We start from the raw sequence: 20,841 nt of genomic DNA, 5'->3' as shown, positions 1-20,841 counted from the left end.
TCGTAATGAAGCACAGTCGGCCGCAAAGACTTCGTTCCGAGAAAGACAGTCTAGAGAGCATGCTTTCCTCAGTCATGAGCGACATTCAGTCGCCGTCGGTTCGGCCTCCACTTTCGTGTTTGAAGCACAGTCCTAGTCCTGTCTTTCGGAAGCGTGACGTGGTGAGGGAGGTGGCGCGGACGTGGCGAGAAGCAGCTGTCGGGAGAACTTTCGCCTCACCTAGAGACTTGTGCTACCGAAACAATTATGCATGTGAGTTGTGAATATGAACGCAATGATCACCCTGATAGCAATTTCTCCTTCGGAATAGGTTACACCTCTCGTGGCCTCTGCTCCGATCCTACTGATTCTGGTTCTGTGCCTGGGATCCCCAAGACTCGGCGTCGATTTTTTGATGTCCACAGCTCCCCCCAATCATCTCGCGACAATGTCATCGATCAATTCTCCGCTTCGGCTGCCAATCGGCTGCGATGCGGCTCGGTGTCGAAGAATCGCCTGGTATGTATACGGTCGGTGCGTCGGTGGGGCAAGTTCCCAAAGATGCTCCGGTCGGAGGAACTTTCGCTACATTAGCCTGAGCGGGGAAGATCTGCACCTTGCAGATCCCTAAGTGCGCCCGCGATAGACCCACTAATGGAAAGGTAGTTGGCAACGAAAACAAGTGGACCAGCCTTCTGAAGCACGTAGGCAGAATTTATGGCGTATTTTCCGTTGCCTTCGTCCGGGATGGCTCGGGGCGTGGAGTGTGCGGTTAGCCACCACCCGTATATAGAGCCCCGTTGACATTATCACGTTGGAATTTTCACTTCCAGAGAGAATGCCGTCCCTCCTGGAAATCATTCTCAAATTATTCACACGGCTTCCCCGATTTATACGCGAAGCCCTCATACCCAACATGCGTCTTCCAGAAGTCAAGAACGACCCAAGGAAGGTTCAACTCGCCCGCATCGCGTACGTACATTTCGAGCATCCGGACCTTGATCGATTCTGTAAATTCGCCTACGACTTTGGTTTTGTGGAAGAGCGAAGGACTAGCGACAGGGTCTACTTTCGTGGCTATGGGAAGGATCCTTATGTGTATGTCGCCTCACAGAGCAAGGACGGCGTGCCGCGATTCCTCGGTCCAGCCTTCGTTGCCGCTTCCTCTGCCGAGTTCGAGAAAGCAGCACGGATAGACGGTGCGACTCGTGGCTCGTTAAAGGATACCCCGGGCGGTGGTGAAATTGTAACTTTTCGACGAGTCGATGATACATACTTCCATGTCGTTTTCGGCCAGACGGAGCGCGAGACGGGACCTACGGAACCTACAGCCACCCATGAGCAACAGGGCCCCTTTAACAAACCGTTTGAAAAGCCAAGACTAGGTGAGCATATCCGATTCATCCTCGCGTCACCCATTCGCAGCTAATGCTATGCCACAGGCCGATTTCAGCGATACCATCCTGGCCCAGCTCTTGTACACAAGCTAGGTCATTTCGGCTACGCCTGTCCTTCCTTCGACACTGAGTTTGCATGGTACACCGAAAACTTCAACTTCGTCCCCTCCGACGTCTTATACCACTGGGACTTCTCGAACATGGATGTTCTAACATTCATGCACCTGGACCTGGGCGAGGAGTACTCGGACCACCACTGCTTCTTCATGCAGCGAGCCGAACCGAACGTTAAGAAGACCTACGTTCATCACACATCGTTCGAAGTCGCTGATTTTGATACTCAACTCATCGCCCACGACTGGCTGGCGAAAAAAGGCTGGAAGAGCGTGTGGGGCGTCGGTCGGCACGTCTTGGGCAGTCAAATCTTCGACTACTGGGGCGATCCTAGCGGCTTTAAGATAGAGCACTACGCAGATGGTGACCTCGTGAACACTCATACTAAGACGTCGAGGGATGTCGTAGGGCCTTTCTCTGTGTGGGGTCCTGAAGTGCCTAAGGACTTCGGCGGCAAGGGCGTGTAGAGGTGGTGAATACAGTCTTATGTAGCTGATTCCACGGTATTCTCTTGGACCTACACTGCGAAGAGATTATGAATCTCATTGTATTCCTTCTATGTAATCATTGAATCTACATCGTCTTAATTGAATTTATGACTAAGTATTACTTTTGAGGCAAATGAAAAGTTTACCTAGGTTACAATTTCCTATAGACCCTTACATTAGGAAACGAGAAACGAGCCGGAAGTCCATCGCATGAAGCCCTCCTTCCCAAATCTGGTCTCTAATACTGCCTTCGCGAATTCATCAACTTCTTCCGGCGGGACTTTCAATAACGACTCTGCATCAATTCGTCCGATAAAGCGCACATCTCGTTCCATACACATCTCCATCCAGAGCGTCGCTGAATTGGCTGACCAAAGCCCTTCACGAGTCGTGATCATGACATCACCATAGCACAATGCCCAACCTTGTTTGAACCCATCGTAGGACGCACCGATACCTCGAGCGACGAGCCATGTTCTTCTTAGACTTTCCGAGATGATCCAAGACCGCCACAGCCGCTCATCGAAAGAGACTGATTCCAGGAGAGTAGACGATTCGTTCGGCGAGACCTGCTCTACCAATGCTGCGCTTGCCTTCTCGAAGATGCGATCCAGCAGGGCCGCTAGTATCGGGGCTCGCTCCTCAGCAAGATGGCGGGAACGTATGTCACCATCAAACAAGCCAATTATCTGGTATGCAAGCAGTGCATGAATGCAAGCAAGGTTCCTCAGCACATTGCTTGACGTGTTGCTTTCATCAGCTTTGGATACTAGAGCAGTTGCTTGGTCATTCACCGCCCGTAGCACTATTTCCGTGGTCGCCGCAGTCTTGTTGATGTATGCAGAGAACGTCGTGAATGCAACTTCAAGGCATGAAGGGAGGTGATCTCCATACAACTGTGCATGGATGAACATGTTGTTGCCAGTAGTGACCCAGTCTCTCATCCAACTTTCAATTAGTCGTACAAATGTTTTCAGATCGAGGACATCGAAGTTCGGCGGTAAGGGCATGGGGGTGTGGTCGATCAGGAACGTCTCCGGTGCTGTGAACCACTCTGCGCGGGGATCAGAGGCCAGAGACAAGTGCGTCGTATCGGCAACATCCAGCGCCGGGTCCGGTAGAGCTTCAGCAAGTGGTGTGTCATTACCGAAATACACCAACTCAAGCATGTTGGGAGCGATGGTAGTACACTCTTCCTCACTCGTCAAGATTGGTACGAAACTGGAAGGCTTCCGAGGTGGATACACGCATGCCAGCTTCTTCCTCCGGCAAAGCCGGCATGCTCGCGGGTTCTGGTCGCATTTGCGCTTGGCCTCGTTGCACCGGATGCAAGACCTGCCGGTGCCGGTTGTGGGCATCAAGGCTATTGACAAGAGCGTTGATGATGGAGGAACATTTGGAGACAGTGCCCAGGTGTGCTGCGGTGAAGGGTGATTTGTCAAGCTTACCCTGCGGGCACTAACCTAAAGCGACTAGCGTCCGCAACGCACCCGCAGTTCGACGGGCCGCAATGTACCGCCGAAGCAATGCATCTTTTTGAATGTCTAGGCTCAGGGCAGACCTATAAATATTGAAGGGATCATGTCCGGATCTCAGGAAGTGCAGCATTGTTCCTGTATCTCAATCATCGCTTTGTCCGTTTCGATTGTCTTTCTATTCCCATAGGTCGCCCTGCAGCCCCATCGAAATGGATCCATCCAAGATGAAAGCTGCATTTATGGAGCTGATGGAGACAGACTTCACCCCAACAGTCCACACAAGCGTTTACCCAGCCATCTCGCCCACACGGCCTGAACTGAGTCAGTCTGGGCGAGTTGTACTGATCACCGGAGGCGGCAGTGGTGTCGGAAAGGCGATCGCTGAGAATTTCGTGCTTGCTTCTGCCTCTCATGTCGCTATAGTTGGAAGGCGCTTGGAGGTCCTGCAAGCCACCGCTGCAGAGCTCAAAAACAGCGCAGCGGCAGCAGGTAGCTCGTGTGAGATGCTGACGTACCAGGGCGACATAACGAGCAAGTCCGACGTCAATTCAATATTCGATGATCTCGCATCAAAAAGGCTAGCTGTCGATGTACTGGTCATGAATGCCGCCAAAATTGGGGATTTCACCCCCTTGATGGAGCTTGGTATGGACGAGCTCTGGACGTTTATTGAAACGAACGTCAAAGCCCCAATGATCCTGGCTGAACGGTTTCTCAAACAGAATCCGAAAAAGAAGAAGGCATGTTCCAATACTTGACGAGCTACTCCTGCTAATGCTTCCGATAGTATCTCGTCAACGTCACCACTGCCGCTATCCATCAAGAGCATCATCCGTTAGCAAAACACTTGGCGCCTTACGTCCTCAGCAAGTCTGCGGGCACACATTTTGTACAGCTTCTTGCAAACCAAACCCCACGGGAACAGCTACAGGTTGTCAGCATGCATCCGGGAACTATCTTTGCAGACGGCTTCAAAAGCGCAGGGATAACAGAAGATATGTTACCATTTGATCAACGTAAGTGTGTACCAGATCTTATAGGAGCTTAGTGACCAACACACACACAGCTGATCTTCCGGGTGCATTTGCGGTCTGGGCCGCATCGGAAGAGGCTGCTTTTGTGCATAACCGGATCGTATGGGCAGCCTGGGATGTGGAAGAGTGGGCTCGCGGCGATGTGAGGAAGCTAATCGAGGAAGATGATAACTACCTCAGAATAGGCGTGGGCGGGTTTGCGTTGGGCAAGCGTGCGAAGGGGCATTGAGCTAGAATGGCCTGCTAGTCCATAGTGCGATCTTCTTATTTCTAAACCATATAAGATACGCACTTGCCCCGGGTTGAGATTTTCGAGGTACGGCCATCCATGGAACTCCACACTCGGATTGTGAATAGAACCCATGTGTGCACTTTATCGTCTTCCCATGGGCAGAATCAGTGGCACTGGATGTCGGCACCGGTACCTAACTAAGTATTGGAAGACTATTGTGAGGATAGAGTGGCAAGTAGTATAGGCCGCTAAGCCTTTTTTTTCTTGCGTGTCGCGATTGAGGTATCCTGCTGAAGATACTATTAGTAACGCACATTCGAATCAGATAGCCCCTTTTCATCACGATTGGACTTTATCCAGCAGGCTTGGCAGAATCTGCGAGAGATGAGGTCTAGATTTAACGAGGTGCGGGGTCACCTGAGTGGCCAATCGCATCTATATGCAAGTCGATCGATGTACACCCTTCAGAACCTGGATATTACGTTGTACATGGAAGGCTATGCAATGTCACCCATAAATCATCAGCCTGGTTCCTCACCGAATGGATTTGCTGTAATAACTCAAGGCGTTCTTCTCTATGTAATCGATGACCTGATTGGGGAAAGGTCACGAATAGACCAAGCCTTCAGGAAAGCTATCTGGCGGCTTCCGCTTCAAGTTTTTGGTCGCTATTAATAAGTCACAGGTGTTGTATACGCCAGGGGGCCAAGCCACGGTTGATTATATAATCCTAGAGAGTGCTGCTGCGACTTGCGCGTAAGATGCATCAACATAGTAACGTAGAATGATCGATAGGCTATGAGCAGGAGCAAACATGAAGGCTACATAGCGAAAGAGTTTGAACAGAGGATTATCGTCAATAGATGAGACAAAGTCACAGAGCCTTGCAACGAGCCCGTTTCAGTCTTTCCATATGGCCCAAGTACAATATTGGTTCATCCATGTGTTTCGTCTGGCGCCTTGCGTCTCGTATCCAGCATTACCTCTCCTCTCTTCTCTCCCTTTTCAATTATAAATCTTCGCCTTTCTTCTTTAGTCTCCAGTTTCTCATACTCGCGACCTAGATCAGAGTCGATGTAGATAGCGTAGATGTGATTCTGATGAACCAAGCCGTAACCGTTTATATCAGAATGCTGCGAAGGGTGTGGGGAAGTATTTTGCTGCTGCGCTGGAGATTCAGACACTTGTTGGTTGTTTGACAACTCTGAGGTTTCGTCTTGAGGTGTTGAAACACTGTGAGAGGGTTGATTTGCAGACATAGCGAAAAGAGTGCTATCCTAGGGTAGTGAGTTGCGGGAATGTGTGGAATGATCAAGCTCATAGGTATTCTAGGCTACATAAGCGCTACTGCGGACTGGAGATTCAGATGCAGCATGCACGAGAGTTAATGCGGACACAGCGATTATTACTGGACTCGTCATGGTATCGTGTGCGGTCCTGCACATGTGGGATTGACCGTATCAGGCTGCATGTCGCCATGATTCGCTTGCGGCACTCGCGCGACACATAAACCTTGTAAGACAACATATGCGCGCGACGAATCGCACGCGAAGACTCCAAAATGTACTAAGGAGCGATCGACGATCCCATTCCAAGAGGTATGCCACACAGGGATTAATGACCCTATGCGAACGCTTGAAATTTGCCGTCTGAAGAAGTCTGAGTTGGGCAGATGAAGTGCAAATGCGAACAGCGTGGACGTAACTGGTCCCTGAACCAAAAATCCTATATCGACTTTATATAAGGAATGAGTGGGTGTGCTTCCGACTTTAAAGGCTACGAGAATAGTCTAGAATGACGATTACCGTTGTGGAAACATGAAGAACGATTCAACAGGCCGCTCTTGACTTCCAACTTTTTGCCCTGTTGACAATCTGTGGGTCACTCCTAAGAGCATAGATATTAGCATTTCGAAGAATCCGATTGCATTTGGCTCCATTAATGGCCCGAGGCCTAGTCCCGCTTCGCACGGTCACGACCAGTAACAACAGCCTTAACGTTGTCAGCCTCGGAAGAGCCTGGGAATTTACACAAGGCACACGAAAGAGTGCTACGGAACTCTTTAGATCCTTTGGATAGGGTGTAAGGAGTGTAAATGTGATTATATACAGGTACTGTATTCCCGCCTCTGTGTACGCGCGAAGAAAACGATCACAGCGAGGATGACGTCTTGTTTATTGCCGTGTAGTTCAATGCCGACAACGCGCAGCCATGCTGTAACCCTTGCTCCCATTGTCGAGACAGTCTGTCTATGCTACATATGCAGCTGCTACCGAGTTCTCCAGACTACTGAAACTTGAAGCCAACAGCTTGTTTGCGGAAGACACCTTGGGGATCGTACTTGGCCGAGACCCCCCTAGCTGCTTCATTGGCCGCTTCGCCGTAGCTCCGCGCAGGCTGCTGCCAGTATGCTGCGTAGTTGATGTACTTAAATGTATGCAGTGCATTTTCTCCAGCGGCCGCAGCTTCCATCCTATCCATAGTATCCTTAGCAACGTTGGTGATCCGCTCACTATCGTTAGTCTCATGCCAGTAGATAGAGATAATGACAATGAGATGATCTTTGTGTAGCTCATCATCCACTTGGAGTCCCATGCCGTTGGGATTGTCCTTACTCTGGGGAGGGAATTGCTGGTACGTCAAGACCGAGGTGACATTCGGGGAGTCAGAGATCAAGAGCGTGGCTTCACGCCAGATGCTGTTAATCTTTTTACCAACCGAGGGCGAGAACTTGATGGTGGTAGTCACGTAGACGGCGCTAAGAAATTCGTTAAGCAAACGAATAAGGCTAGCACGAGGTCAGGCTTACTATTGGTCTAGCGGTTGCCAGCCTTGCAGCTCGAGAGCAAAGTTCTTCGTGGTGTCCAGTCTCATTGTGTTGGTACCCTCTACCTGTGGTTGGATATTCTCGAAACCTGCCAAACCGACTGGATGTTCTGCCTCCTGTAGATACACCATGTTATTGCTGATCATAAAGCTCTTTTGAGCTCCAAAGAATAGGTAGCTCTGCACGATTGCCGCATGAGGATCGTATTTGCCGTTCTTGAGATCAGACCATGCCTGCAGCTGAGCATCCTCGCTAGACTCAGGGTAAAGAATACCGCCACCCCAGTAAGTGCTTCTTTCATGCGTCTTGATGTCAAAGCGCGTTACGATACCAAAGTTGCCTTGACCGCCGCGAACGGCACGGAACAAGTCCGCATTTTCATTTGCGTTTGCGCAAAGAATTCCTCTGGGTGTGACGATCTCCATATTCACGACATTTTCGGATGCGAAGCCCAGCTCAGGAGCGAAAAAGGATAGACCACCTATAGCAAATTAGTGAATGAGGAGCGTGTTCGCAATCTACCTACCACCGGTGATGAAGCCACCGACCCCGACTGATGATTCACGCGACCCCACCGCAGCTCTTCCTGTCTTTTCCAAATAGTCATAAACGTCACCCCACTTGGCCCCAGTACCGACGGCTAAAATATTACTGTGACCCTCTACTCGCTCAATTTTGTTGAGACCACGTAGGTCGATTGTGATGCCGTCGTCGACGTTCGATTGATGCGGGTTAGGTGTATGCCCACCACTGCGAATCGCAAATTTTACACCTGTGTCTGACGCGAGAACGTTTACAATTGCTTCTATATCTTCAGCACTGTTCGGCTCGAGGATACATGCTGGGGTCTGCCTTGCGGTTCGAAAGAAGTAAGACCCCACGCTGGAATCGTATTCGGAGCTCCCAGGCAAGAAAACTTTGCCTGGAAGCACTACAGAGAACTTGCAACAAACACTTGTGGCATTACGAGATGTGTTGGGCTGTGAGGATGAGGAGTCCATGATTGCTTGGCTGTGGGAGGGGATGAAAATGTTGGCGATTAGGAAGATTTATGTAACACGCTGCATCATCTTCATAAGTACCGGTCCAACAGAGACATTTGCCTGGAAGGCGAATTCGATATATTGATTGGATAGTTGGCACCTGTAACACTAAGAGAAATTGGACATGCGGCACTGTCCCATACCTGCCTGTCGGTGCTTACGCGCAATAGACGGCTGAGCCACTTTGTAGGGATCTGTTGGGATTGGATACAGGTTTTGAAAGTATGCATGCTTGTTTTCTTGCTTAAGTGCTGACACTAATCTAGAGGCGATTTTCAAAACTCGGGTTGATGGGCCCAATTGGTTCGAGATGATGCAGATTCCAGGCTGTTTGAGCTTTGTAGCGTAAAGTAGTGGCGCATCGCGCGTAATTTATGTGCTCGTATTGCTTTTCCGCTCTCTACTAGGATCGATGTCTGTGATTCGGCAGAGAATATGTCGCTCGTTGGTGCCAAGTGGCTGTGCCTCTTGAACTTATGCACGTCTTACCGCGATGTCTTTCCTAGCAGACCGTGCCGTTGCCTTGGTACTAGCATGACAAGATTCTGCTGTGTGCCATCTCCAGGATGAAGCCCAGTTTTCAAAGAAAAGTCTACCACCGCGCCTGCAGATATGATCTTGGAAGATTAGCGCTCCTGTTTTGGGCCCCCGGCTGTGTCTAGGCTGAGTCACAACGCAGTGTTCCTCGTTCTTTGTATTTTGCGGCAAAGCATCTGAGACAGGACAACCGCCACCACCCTATTTACGACTGTCTGTAGGCTCTACCTCCAAAATCTCTTCAGGTCAGGATCGCGTTGCTGCCTCCGAGCAACAATTGCGCACTTCACTTCAATCCACCATACAGGTCACCGAGACACTGACAGCTATCTTCCGCTGTGTTCTCTACGCGGTCTGCGCCCGGGTAGGACCGTTATTCAGTATCTAACACACGTGCTAAGTATTCTGCTAGGCCGTCATTGTATACGGATATCGCACCTTTCTTCACCCACTGCACTCCTTGCCTGGACCTTTAGTGACAGCCTTTACGGATTGGTATGGGGCATACTTTGCCATTCGCCGGAGATCGAAGCTGCAGATTTACCGCAACCACCAGAGATATGGTATGCGGCCAAGACGACTTTCAAGCGAGCATGACTGAGTTGCAACTAGGACCGGTATATCGCCACGGACCGAACAAGATCCTCTTCAATTCAGCGAAGGCCCTGCATGGTAAATTGTAACCCGCGTCTTTCGAGCCCGCTCACTGATAGCAACATCACAGAAATATATCAAAGAGACCGCTTGCTCAAGAGCCGCGCGTATCTTGTGACGCAGCCCTTTCCAGACGTATTCAATCTGTTCAACGTCATCGACAAACGGTTCCATCGAATCAAGCGACGGTTGGTCGGGCAGGGCATAAATGATCGGGCCATGCGAGAATTTGAACCTCTCATGCTCGGCCACATTGATACGTTCGTGAGGGAGCTAGCGAAGTCGTGCGAGGGCGAGAGTACCATTGTTGACATGACAGATCGATGCAGATACCTCGGTCTTCACATCATCGGTCAACTCGGCTTCGGCACCGCTCTCGATCTGCAAACATCGTCTGAAAACCGATCATGTTTGCAGGCATGGACACGTCGAACTTCACGTCCAACCTCGACATGCAATTCCCGATGTTGAAAAGAGCTGGTATGGAGTTGCTTCTGTACCCATTCATACTGACTAGCCAGATGGCGTACTACAAAAAGGTCCGCGATTTCATTGTTGCACGTCGTGCGGAGGGAAAGCATGCGAGGAGAGATCTATACTCGTTTGTGGTGGACATCAAGGACCCTGAGACAGGAGAAGGATTGCGGTTGCGCGACATATGGTCCGAAGCGGCCTTCTTTGTACCAGCGGGTATGTATCATGTTTTGAACTCCAAGCCATCCGCGCACATGAATCTGATTTGATTATATACATAGGTGGCGACACGACTTCTACAGCCTTGACAGCCGCATTGTTCTATCTCTCGCGCTACCCAGAATGCTACAAGCGCCTCGCCAACGAGATTCGCAATGCATTCACATCGGGCGTAGAAATCCGCCACGGCACGAAGCTTTCTGGCTGCACCTACCTCCGCGCCTGTATCGACGAGGCGATGCGAATCACCCCACCCATAGCCACCACGCTCTGGCGCCAGCTTCCTGAGTCCGATAATGAGCAGCTTTTCGTTGTCGAAGGCCAAGTCATACCTCCTGGCACTGAAGTCGGCGTGAACATCTACACCATGCACCATAATGAAGAATATTTCCCAGATTCGTATTGCTTCAAGCCTGAGCGTTGGCTGGATGAGTCACTGGGGAGGAAGAAACTTATGCACGATGCCTTTACGCCGTTCTCGATCGGATCACGCGGTTGTGGTGGCAAAGCAATGGCGTACCAGGAAGCGAGTATTGCTATTGCGAAGACCTTCTGGTACTTGGACTTTGAGCGTCCGGCGCATGACATGAAGGCAGATCGGGTGGGCGAGATCACGCAATATAGCGGAAAGCCAGAATTGGAGGCCTTAGATCAGTTTGCCTCTGTTCACAGAGGCCCAAATCTCGTATTTCGACTGAGAGATGAGGCAAGAGATGAGCTCTTTGAGACGGAGAAACTGAGCTATAGTACGATACTAGAACTACACTCTTGACAGTTCCTTTGGTAGAAGAAGAAGGATACAGGCGCGACGAACCACCACGGGTATGATCTTGCTAGGTGACACGTCTTTGGGGGAATGAATGCTTTCGAAGAAGGCAACACGGAAATTACGATACGAGAATATGTCTCCATCTTTCGCAATGACGATGCTCTCATCCAAAAACCCGTGGCCTATTCCCACCATTCTGGAGGACTCCGATCCTACAAGCTGGGCTCCTGTACGCTGTCATACTAAGTTATTGCAGAGTCCATAACATATTTGTGATGCGAGTGAGCGACCAAGACAGCCAGCAGCCTTTCATTAATTTCACCTTTTCTCGGGCACCGGTCAATAGTCTTATCGTCTGGGCGATGGTGCTAAAAGATACAGGTAAAGAATGAAGGTCGCGTAAACATACCATTAGTTAATACAGGATTGTGGTCATTGCTGAGCACAATCGTGGTCTTGCCCATGAAGGTAACTCGCGAAAGGTTCATCAAGCCATCAAGATTGCACAAGATGCATACAGGATTCATAGAAGAGGGTGGGGAGATCGAAAGCCAGTAGGAATACAACAGTCTACGATAATGATGGCTTGTTATGGGTGAGTTACTTGTCTACGCTAGACGCTGTTCAGTGCCACGAAAGGTTTAGGGTAAAGGTCGGTCGAGCGCTCGTACGAGGCGGCCGATATTCGTGGCCCGGCAGCAATGTGCCGAGCTAGGTAAGTAGCAGGATACCCCAGAATATAACCCACGGCGCGGCATCAGGATGGTCCGGTGTAGCCAGTGGAAAGAGATCTAGCCGAAGCGACGTCTCGCCTACCGTATCTTGGTCAGCAGGAGCGCGTTATTTACGAAGGATCGGCCTCCCTGTTGTGCGCGGGCCACCGACACTACTTACGACTAACACCAGAGTAAGAGCACAGCAACTCACCACCATACCTAATCGCTATTAGAATGGGGACGGGCATTCGTTTGCTGAGTACCATGCTTGGTAACACGGAGGTCAACCGTAATGTTATTTAGGACCCGAGCGGACGAATTAGTAAGAACCGACTGAGCTTCACCTGTCCCCACCAGTATGGTAGCAGCCACAACTGCAACAGCAATAGGCTGTACCGTACGACTATGTGATTCACGAAAAGCGTGCCACTCCTGGCCATGCGCTCAGCTCCTTGAGTATGATGTACGCCTCTCTATAAAAATTGCGTGATGCCCGTGAAACCTAGGAAACGTTACGTGATCGAAATGGCAGAAACGTGGAGGCCAGAATACTACATGCAATAGTCTCCAACGGTGCAGGTCAGTGCATGTCAGTGCGCTGAGATCATTCATGCGTGGCAGAGGATCTTGTTTTTACTGTATATTGCCTATCTAGCTATAGTTCCTATGCACTATGGCTGAATAGGTAAGAAAATGGAGCTGTTTGTATTATTTATTAATTAAGTAAGATAAGCTAGTACTACGTAGAAAGACCGCGAAAGGGTGCGCATGAATGATCTAAGTGCACTGGCCGGCACCGTCGGAGACTATTGCATGTAGGAGGCGACAGGAATGGATACCCTGTTCTTGAACGCCTTGGCGCTTCAACTTACTGTGTACACAGAACGTCCCGCTAGTCATATACAGTATATAGTAGCATCTGACTGTATCTTATGCTCCTTCCTATAGATCTGCGTCTCCAATAGCTGTCACATGCGACATCACGAGGGCTGATGACGGATTGACTGGTTTGGGGGCTCAACGCTATGGTTAAAAGGAATGCGTTCGGGTACGTGCTTGTGGTTCAAACAAGCCACAAGCATGGATAAGGTTTGGTTCTTTGTGATTAGGATGGTCGATATATATGTGATGCTTGATTTGGTTCCCGATTGCGACCACGTCTTCCCGCATGAAGCCATGATCAACGCTACAGTGGAGTAGGCGCTAGATCCTTTCTCTCGTATGTAAGCGGACGAGGAGAACTGTTTCACTGCGATGCTTGATCGACCAACCAAGAGACATACAATTCGTCAGCTCGCCACGATGCGCATATCGCGATGGCCAACATGCCACTAATGTTACCCACAGCTTGCATGGGCTAACAAGACTGACACAAACAGTGGGTTTGCCAGGGTAGGAGTACGCTGGTCCGCGACACGAAGTAAGTACACACTGTAATGCTTGCTCGATTGCATGGCAGTCGGTAAGGTATATAACAAAGCTCCAGCACTCTCCACAATTTGACATTCTCAGACGACAACAGTACAAAGTGTTGCAAGCCTTCCGCACCACTGATTACGACCATCAATCGGGATATCATTATCATGAAAACATTCACTTCTACTCTCCTCACTTTGGGCTCCGTGAGCACCATCGCCACTGCGGTCGCCATCGACTTCTACGCCAACAGAGGATGTGGCATCTTCAGCTATAGTATTGACACGCCTTCCGAAATTGGATGCACCACTCTTCCAGAGACTGTCTCTGGCTTGATCCTTAGAACGGACATCCCAGACGGCAACTGCTTGATTAATCTCTTCAACGATGAGTCCTGCATGGGCAATTCGGTCCAGAACTTCTTGAACGGAGACACACAAACGGGTAAGTGAATTTCACTGTGGATGACAGCGAGCTTTATGCTTACGCAGCGGTAGATGTGTGTCTTGAGGCGCCGGACTTGTACGTGGCGTACTCAGCTACAGGATGTTAAATGGCTAAGCTTCATGATCTGGCTCCACTGTTAGTGTCGATATGTACGAGCGATTGGAATCGCGTGAAGTTGCACATTCGTTAGTCCTCTCAAATAAAAAGACACATGAGTCCTGGCTTTGTATCATATCTTGAAGGCATCCACCAATACAATCGCGTCCAAATCGTTAATATCTTCACATGGCCACTCGTTCCAGATGATCACAATGGTGAGGGCGTCAGCACCCTCAGCGAGGTGAATAATTATGCCTTCGATCCCATTGCGAATTACCGTCGATTGAGGCTTTAGCATACGCGCATCGTATGGTGTTGCGGCTCCCTATTCTTGCGCGGGTGGCGTTGGCATAAGGACAACGGCAAGGACAGTGGCAAAGACAACTACGCGCCTTAATTGGAGATCAACTTACTATTCCCGCGTTACTTAAGTCTCCAGTTGTTCCAAGGCATTGTTTTGAGCACCTTCTTCCGATATTTGTTCTTCGCCTCAACGTCCGCTTCTATGCCTCCTAGCAACTGTATTACCTCCTTACTTTGTCCACACGCTTTTGCCGAGTGCAGCAATGTCTCCCCGTTGTTGTTTTTTGTCGCAAGGTCTGCTCCACGATCTATTAGCAGCTGAACTACTGCCTTAACTCGGTCTCGGCCTAAAGAAAAGACTACCCGGTGCAGCACTGTATTCCCATCATTGTCTTTCGCCTCAAGGTCTGCTCCAAGGTTAACCAGTAGCTGCACCACTGCCTTGTGCACTTTCTTAGATAAGACTGCTAAGTGCAGCACTGTGTTCCCATAGTTATCCGTTGCCTCAAGGTCTGCTCCAAGGTCTACTAGTAGCTGCACCGCTGCCTTGTCCATTTCCCAAGCTGAGGTTGCCTGGTGTGGCACCGTCGACCCAATCTTTTCCTTCGCCTCAAGGTCTGCTCCAATGTCTACTAATAGCCGTATTAACGCGTGATTTTCGTCGCAAGCTGCATAGCTCAGCGCCGTCACTCCATAATTATCCTTTGCGTTAACGTCCGCTCCATGGTCTACTAGTAGCCGCACTATCGCCAGATTCCCTTGAATAACTACACAGTGCAGTGCCGTTTTCCCGGTGTGGTCTTTCTTGTTCACACGCCGGTGGTACCTAGGCCACCAGCTCTGCTTTGCCAGTAACGCTTCTACCCATGGTATGGCCTCCAAATGACACGCCATATGCAGCAACGGGATATGATAGTCGTCGCCGAATCCTTTTATCTCATCGTAGGTCTCCCACCAGTGTACGCGCAAAGAAGAATCCTTTTCTAAGAAAATACCATATGGATTAAAGAGCTTTGCAGCGAGCGCAGAATATCTTCTTGCATGCCAAGGCCAGCTGAGCGTTGCATACCGCAACAGCGGAGACTCTTAATGGCCTGGCTTAGTGTCTAGGTCGATGGCTATATGCTATAAGCCGCTCTGTGCTATGCAGTTAATGCATTTTCGCGTGAGCTCGAGGTGCGAGGGTTCTACGATAAGTTAAAATGATTCCAGAACTGTGTCACTGTCGCGCTCTTTCCACAGCAGGTAATCTCACGCTGACTGGTGGATAAAGCTAACCCACCGCTTTTGTACCTTCAGCAGCAGCCTGTATAGAGCAACAGCGTTACGGAACGCTTGCTCTACAGTTATTTAAGGTAAAGTGGCTTAGACGCCTACCGCCGCTGCTAGCTCGTGTAGCTATAGAGGGCGAGCGGCCAGCGTCACCTACTATAAAATTAATCGGCTTAATTCTCTCTGCTTATTAGGGATCCGCAGCAGCATGCGGCTGTATATTGCTGGAAGACCACTTGGTATGTCTTTAAGAACTTTCTAGATTTTGGAGCACGTCTGCTTCTGCGATAGCTTGTGAACCGCAAAGCCCACCTAAAGAAACGTCCCTTTAGCGCGTTTAAGGAGAGCTGTCTATGTCTAGGATTAAAAGCTATCGTCGAAGCCTTTAATTCTGGATAGCTCCTCGACTTAGGCAGAGATAAATAGTTTGATATTACCCGCTACCTTCTTATTATTGTTGGGGTCTAGCCTTACTCTTGGGCAGCCTCGCAGGCCAGGCACGTCTCAGCTAACTATCGCTAGCTTAAACCTATCTCTAGTTAACGGGGTCTTACCAGTGAGCAGACTTACAAGCCGTGGCAAGAACAATCTTAGCGTGCTTTCCTCGCACTCGTTAAGCCCATTAAGCACGCAGAACATCATCTTAAGATTAACGTTGGCAATAAGCTTGCTGAAGATAAGCCATAGCGTCTCTAAGGAAGACATTGTTTGCTGTTCCCTTTCAGGCGTCTTGAAATAGGGCAGTGCGTGCTTAACTAGCTGCGGACGCTTAATTATAATCTAGCGCACCAGGCTCCGTAGCACAGTAACAGCCATGTTGCGCTTCTTATCCTAGGCGTTGCAGAAGAAGAATACCAGCTCTGCGTTAGCTTTTCGCGCAGTGTGCTTCTCTAGCTCCTCTGTTAAAACACGGAAATCATCGTCTTGCCTTTGCCTGGGCCGCCCGAGATCTACAGGAGACGCGTGTCGTCACTCTCATTACCATTGCCATCGCCATCGCCGTTCAGCTAGGCCCGGTAACGCTCGTTGCGTGTAATCCACTCGCAGGTGCCGGCGACTCTCGTACCTTTCGCGCTGATCACGCTCTCACGGTCGACGTAAGGATCGGTGAGGAAGAGCGCGTCGCGACACGCGATGGCCGCTTGTTCTGTCGGGTCCAACCCTAATAGCTGTGTTAGCAATTGCCAGCACAACGCAAGCAGACCAGTGCGCTTTACCAAATCTGTTTCCGTTGCTGGCATAGTTGATGGTTCCAAGGTTGAGACCGCCGAAGCTCTGGCCGCCATTGGTTGCGGCCGTGCCTTGAACGGATAGAGACTGCGGTAGAGAGCCGCTAGCCATCGCACAACAGCAGCGTCTCTGCGCTGATGAGATGTGTGCAGGATACGTTTTTCAAGCCATATCGATGGCCCTGCCTTGCAATGTAGAACCAGCTGAGTACTCGTTTCTCATCAGGCTGATCGCAAGTACAGCGCCAAGATATGCACGACGATTGGCTGCGACCCCTCAGCAACGGTGCAGCTGCGCCTCAGCTAAAGCTGTAGCCTTAGTCGCTATAGATGTCTCCCCAACGCTACAGTCCATAAATTGCGATAACTGGCTATCCTAATGCTACTCGGAATCACTGTCCCGCTGCTCCAAGTCTTCTCTCGTTATAATGGTGGATCCTCTCAGCATCACTGTCTCCGTTGTAGGCATCACCACGGCGGCCCTTCAGAGTATTCAGTTCCTCATTCAGACTATCGACAAGATCAAAGATGATCCCGACACTATCAAAGGTGTTAGCACAGATCTTCACGTAATTCAGCCTGTTTTGCAAAATCTGGTCAAATTGGCGCAAGACAATTCTTCGCCAATCATTCTCAGCGAACAGATCACACACGCTGTTGAAAAGTGCGAAAGAGCATGCGGGACATTCCGATTGCAAATCCAGCACTGGCTAGAACGTTCCACGGAAGACAAGATTTTCTGGATTGACAGGTGGAGAGTTGGACTGTTCGGGCTCGAGCGGATCAAGACATTTAGAGCGCAGTTAAGTGACTGCAAAGGCACCCTTAGCATCGCCCTCTCTACAGCCACAATGTAACAGCTGCATGTTTTGCAAGTCGGTGTGTTCTGCTCTGACACCTTCCAGCATTACAACATCCCGTCAAGAGCATTTGATGCAAGAAATGAAAGACATGATGCTCCAACAAAACGAACTTGTTATTCAGCAGCAGATCGCCCGGGCAGATGTTGAAACGAGGGAGATACAGCTCAGAATGCAGCAACTCCCCGCAGGCAATGACAACGAATTGGCAACTACAACACCACAACTCAGAGAATGTGAACCGAGTAGAGGGGAGCTTCTTCACGAGCTTGGGAAACGGCATACCGCCAATCAATCCTTCATAAAGATGTGCGAGGAAGCGCTTTCCCAAACCCACTACCAGCGAACAGGGGAGAAACTCAAGGGTGTCAGAGCGACAAACAACAGCTCGACTATCACGGGTTTCATCAACACCTCTGGAGAAGAGTCAAAGATCGATCAGGACATTTCGGACGTCACCGCCGACAACTTCAGTATTGCAGTTGCCGGAGTCGTGAAGAATCTGGATTTCAAGAATTTGCGTCCCAGCGGCCCAGATAAAGTTTAAAAAGATCGGTAGATTGACCGAGGGTCAGGTCTTGCGAACACAGTGCTTTCGCTAAAAACACATGCAACACCTTGCCTGCTCATTGTCACGTGCTGTAACGCTTCTAAATCACGTGATCCGCAAGAATCAGGATCTGCTTATGACCGCGGAGGCCGGAAGCTATCCAATAACGTCTCTCTATGTCGTAATGCTTTGCCAATGCTTCCCTAGAACACAACGTCCTGGAAGACTGTTTGAGGTGTGACTGAAGTCACCTGACTGATGATCTGTTGTTGCTATAGGCGGACTTGTCAGCCTTTGGCCTTATTACCAACGCTAGGCCGGAAGCATGGAGAGGTGAGGACCGAACGCGAGCTCCCTCGATAGACCATCAGTGAGAAACCCATGGATACCCAATCTCCTGCCAACACAGCGGCCCGCTAAAGACTACTTCCCTGCGTCCTTTCCCGCTGCACCAATGCTCAATCCCTCCATGTCTCAGTCCATTCGTCGACCACTCCTTGGCCACAGCGCATGGTATGTCTACCTACTAACGATCCTTTGCATTATCCCCACCCAGTTTCAGTATCACAACCTTGTTCCCTGACTGCGCCATCCGTGTTAACCGGGCCGCGGCTATGGCATCGCTTGAAGCGGCGACTTGCATATGCGAGCTTTCACGTATCATTCCATAGAGGGTAGAAGAAACGCAAGGACACTAGGTCTGCACAACATGTGTATGTAAGACAAATGTTCCGCGGGGTCTCATGCGAAGTCCCATGTTTTACACGTCGGCAAGCTGTGCTAATCAATCAACTTGCCGAATTCGAAGCTGATCTTCGTCATTTCCTTGGGCAATCGCATAGCGCTTCTCCCAACCCAACCTCAATCCCCACCTCCTCCCCTCGCCACAACAGCTATGGACTGAATTGTACCTTTCCATCTGTTGCATCCCGCGGAACTGGGCCGATCGCGAGAACTCATCCTGTGAATTCAATATTCGGCAGCGAAGAGGGCCACGCCACCTGATAAACCATATGTTAAACGAACCTATTCGCACGTAAGGCGCCTGTCATCGATGGTGGTACATGTTAAAATCCCGCTAGTTCCACACGTTACGAGATAGCCACCATATCCTACACCAATGGCTGCCTCAGACAGTTAAATCAATCCATCCCATTGTAAAATACTGCTCCTGGGGGCGCTTGCTTCAACAGTACAATGGTAGCCGCTTTCTTGCGGCTCTGGGCCAGTGTATTACGTGCGCGTAGTTGAACGTCGTGACCAGGAGCGAGCAACGAGCGTGAAACAGGACCCTCGCGCAACATCCTAGCATGGTGACGTGCGGCCCGTTCCGAGGACGATCCTAGTAACGCAGCGACTTAAAATACCCCGCAATATAATCCGCACTGACTACGTTTCGCTTGCCGCTCCACTGCACTCCCTCGTATCGAAATTTCCGCAGTGTCCGCAAGGGGAAGGTGTCCATCCCCGGTATCTTGGTAACGGTAGGTCTCAGCGTTCTTCCTGAATTACCATGACGTTTCTTACGACGTGTCCATGCAGTGATGCTGCACTTATCATGGATGGTCTGATGTCTCTGAAGTTTGCCATCTGGAGCGGGAACGCACGCTCGTATGTTGTGCCACGAAAATGAAAATAGCGTTTCGGTGTCCTTTTTGAGCAAGATCGACGATGTCGGACAGCATGACCACAGCAAAGCTCGGGGATAAGCCAGCCCCCAACTTTTCTTTTACTTTTCTACAAGCATGTATCCAGAATATCCAAGTAATCGTAATCCGGATACGAAAAGAACATTGTGCATGGTTTGAGTAGCTGAGAGACGATAGCAACGAATTCCAATTTAGTATTCCTGTCAACCTTGAGAAACGGCGCAGAGGACGTGGAGTCGTTGGACCCATAATTGCACAGTAGATGACAGAAGGATTAATTCCCGTTTCTACTAGGATACTATTGCGCAATGTTTAGATGAGCTTGTTTTCCCCGCACCTACAAGGAGCTTCCCAGGTCGTGCTTTCTAGACCGAACTTAGTCTGAACCCGATTGCTCGGGAAGGGTGGGTCCCGATTCCGGGCCGATGCGAACCATTCCCGCAGGTGCACTATCAATCTCGGCTTCTACACAGCGCTTGAAACCAACGGCTGGATCGGCTATCCAATCGCCCCCAAGATGTATTTCGAAATCATCACGGTGGTTCTTTGTAGGTCGTGCGTGAAAGGAAAATTTCGATAGTTTATTCAAAATGTTTTGTACTTTCGGCAGAGATAGTCTAGAAACGTACCAGCACGGCATGATCTAACATAGGATATCGCTGCGGAACACTTCAATCCAGAGCCTCGTACATTGGTGGCCTTACAGTATGTGCACCCGGTGTCAAAAACAGTTACCGGTAGGAATGATGATAACTACGATCATTGAGCCAAGATACCTTTACCGGCTGCACGTAAGAACCAACGGGGTGTATGTACGACTCCAACATCCCGTAGGATTGTGTAGGCCTGCATGGAATACTGGAGCATAATCTCTACGTGATGCCGTGGCATTGTGAAGGGGGGTGAGGTAGTGACCAAGTGTACCCACACTTCAACCCATACCTCCGTTCGTTTCGCCCAACCGCGACTCCGTGATAGACCATATTGCTTGTCCTTCAGAAAATGGCTGGGAACAACCCTATTGCGTCGGGCAGCTGAGCAGGTCTCTCGCCGTA

General features: G+C 50.0%; 9 protein-coding genes across 9 annotated transcripts; 5 read left to right on the top strand and 4 right to left on the bottom strand.

Moving 5' to 3' along the window:
• Positions 1-895: 895 nt before the first annotated feature.
• On the top strand, positions 896-1,957 carry N0V89_008937 (uncharacterized protein; the record flags this gene model as incomplete). Its single annotated transcript, XM_056217690.1, has 2 exons — positions 896-1,364; positions 1,422-1,957. The coding sequence occupies 2 exons, from the start codon at positions 896-898 to the stop codon at positions 1,955-1,957; spliced, it is 1,005 nt and encodes a 334-aa protein (XP_056069246.1).
• A 197-nt stretch (positions 1,958-2,154) lies between these two features.
• N0V89_008936 (uncharacterized protein) lies at positions 2,155-3,147 on the bottom strand (the record flags this gene model as incomplete). Its single annotated transcript, XM_056217689.1, has 1 exon — positions 2,155-3,147. One exon carries the CDS (start codon positions 3,145-3,147, stop codon positions 2,155-2,157), a length of 993 nt encoding a protein of 330 aa, XP_056069245.1.
• Positions 3,148-3,665: 518 nt separating this feature from the next.
• N0V89_008935 (uncharacterized protein) lies at positions 3,666-4,719 on the top strand (the record flags this gene model as incomplete). The annotated part of the gene is made up of 2 exons (XM_056217688.1): positions 3,666-4,200; positions 4,523-4,719. 2 exons carry the CDS (start codon positions 3,666-3,668, stop codon positions 4,717-4,719), a joined length of 732 nt encoding a protein of 243 aa, XP_056069244.1.
• A 2,289-nt stretch (positions 4,720-7,008) lies between these two features.
• Positions 7,009-8,550, bottom strand: N0V89_008934 (uncharacterized protein; the record flags this gene model as incomplete). Its single annotated transcript, XM_056217687.1, has 3 exons — positions 7,009-7,480; positions 7,532-8,030; positions 8,076-8,550. 3 exons carry the CDS (start codon positions 8,548-8,550, stop codon positions 7,009-7,011), a joined length of 1,446 nt encoding a protein of 481 aa, XP_056069243.1.
• A 1,754-nt stretch (positions 8,551-10,304) lies between these two features.
• On the top strand, positions 10,305-11,248 carry N0V89_008933 (uncharacterized protein; the record flags this gene model as incomplete). The annotated part of the gene is made up of 2 exons (XM_056217686.1): positions 10,305-10,473; positions 10,539-11,248. 2 exons carry the CDS (start codon positions 10,305-10,307, stop codon positions 11,246-11,248), a joined length of 879 nt encoding a protein of 292 aa, XP_056069242.1.
• A 1,889-nt stretch (positions 11,249-13,137) lies between these two features.
• N0V89_008932 (uncharacterized protein) lies at positions 13,138-13,874 on the top strand (the record flags this gene model as incomplete). The annotated part of the gene is made up of 4 exons (XM_056217685.1): positions 13,138-13,157; positions 13,341-13,353; positions 13,491-13,821; positions 13,849-13,874. 4 exons carry the CDS (start codon positions 13,138-13,140, stop codon positions 13,872-13,874), a joined length of 390 nt encoding a protein of 129 aa, XP_056069241.1.
• Positions 13,875-14,346: 472 nt separating this feature from the next.
• On the bottom strand, positions 14,347-15,094 carry N0V89_008931 (uncharacterized protein; the record flags this gene model as incomplete). Its single annotated transcript, XM_056217684.1, has 2 exons — positions 14,347-14,993; positions 15,091-15,094. 2 exons carry the CDS (start codon positions 15,092-15,094, stop codon positions 14,347-14,349), a joined length of 651 nt encoding a protein of 216 aa, XP_056069240.1.
• Positions 15,095-16,505: 1,411 nt separating this feature from the next.
• On the bottom strand, positions 16,506-16,839 carry N0V89_008930 (uncharacterized protein; the record flags this gene model as incomplete). The annotated part of the gene is made up of 2 exons (XM_056217683.1): positions 16,506-16,660; positions 16,716-16,839. The coding sequence occupies 2 exons, from the start codon at positions 16,837-16,839 to the stop codon at positions 16,506-16,508; spliced, it is 279 nt and encodes a 92-aa protein (XP_056069239.1).
• A 316-nt stretch (positions 16,840-17,155) lies between these two features.
• N0V89_008929 (uncharacterized protein) lies at positions 17,156-18,134 on the top strand (the record flags this gene model as incomplete). The annotated part of the gene is made up of 3 exons (XM_056217682.1): positions 17,156-17,383; positions 17,432-17,580; positions 17,633-18,134. 3 exons carry the CDS (start codon positions 17,156-17,158, stop codon positions 18,132-18,134), a joined length of 879 nt encoding a protein of 292 aa, XP_056069238.1.
• Between the last annotated feature and the right edge of the window lie 2,707 nt (positions 18,135-20,841).

The sequence above is a fragment of the Didymosphaeria variabile genome (assembly GCF_027946475.1).
Source record: "Didymosphaeria variabile strain IMI 356815 chromosome Unknown scaffold_6, whole genome shotgun sequence".
Classification (NCBI taxonomy): Eukaryota; Fungi; Ascomycota; class Dothideomycetes; order Pleosporales; family Didymosphaeriaceae; genus Didymosphaeria; species Didymosphaeria variabile.
The sequence above is the reverse complement of the archived record's forward strand: the minus strand, read 5'-3'. Positions and strand labels throughout refer to the sequence as shown.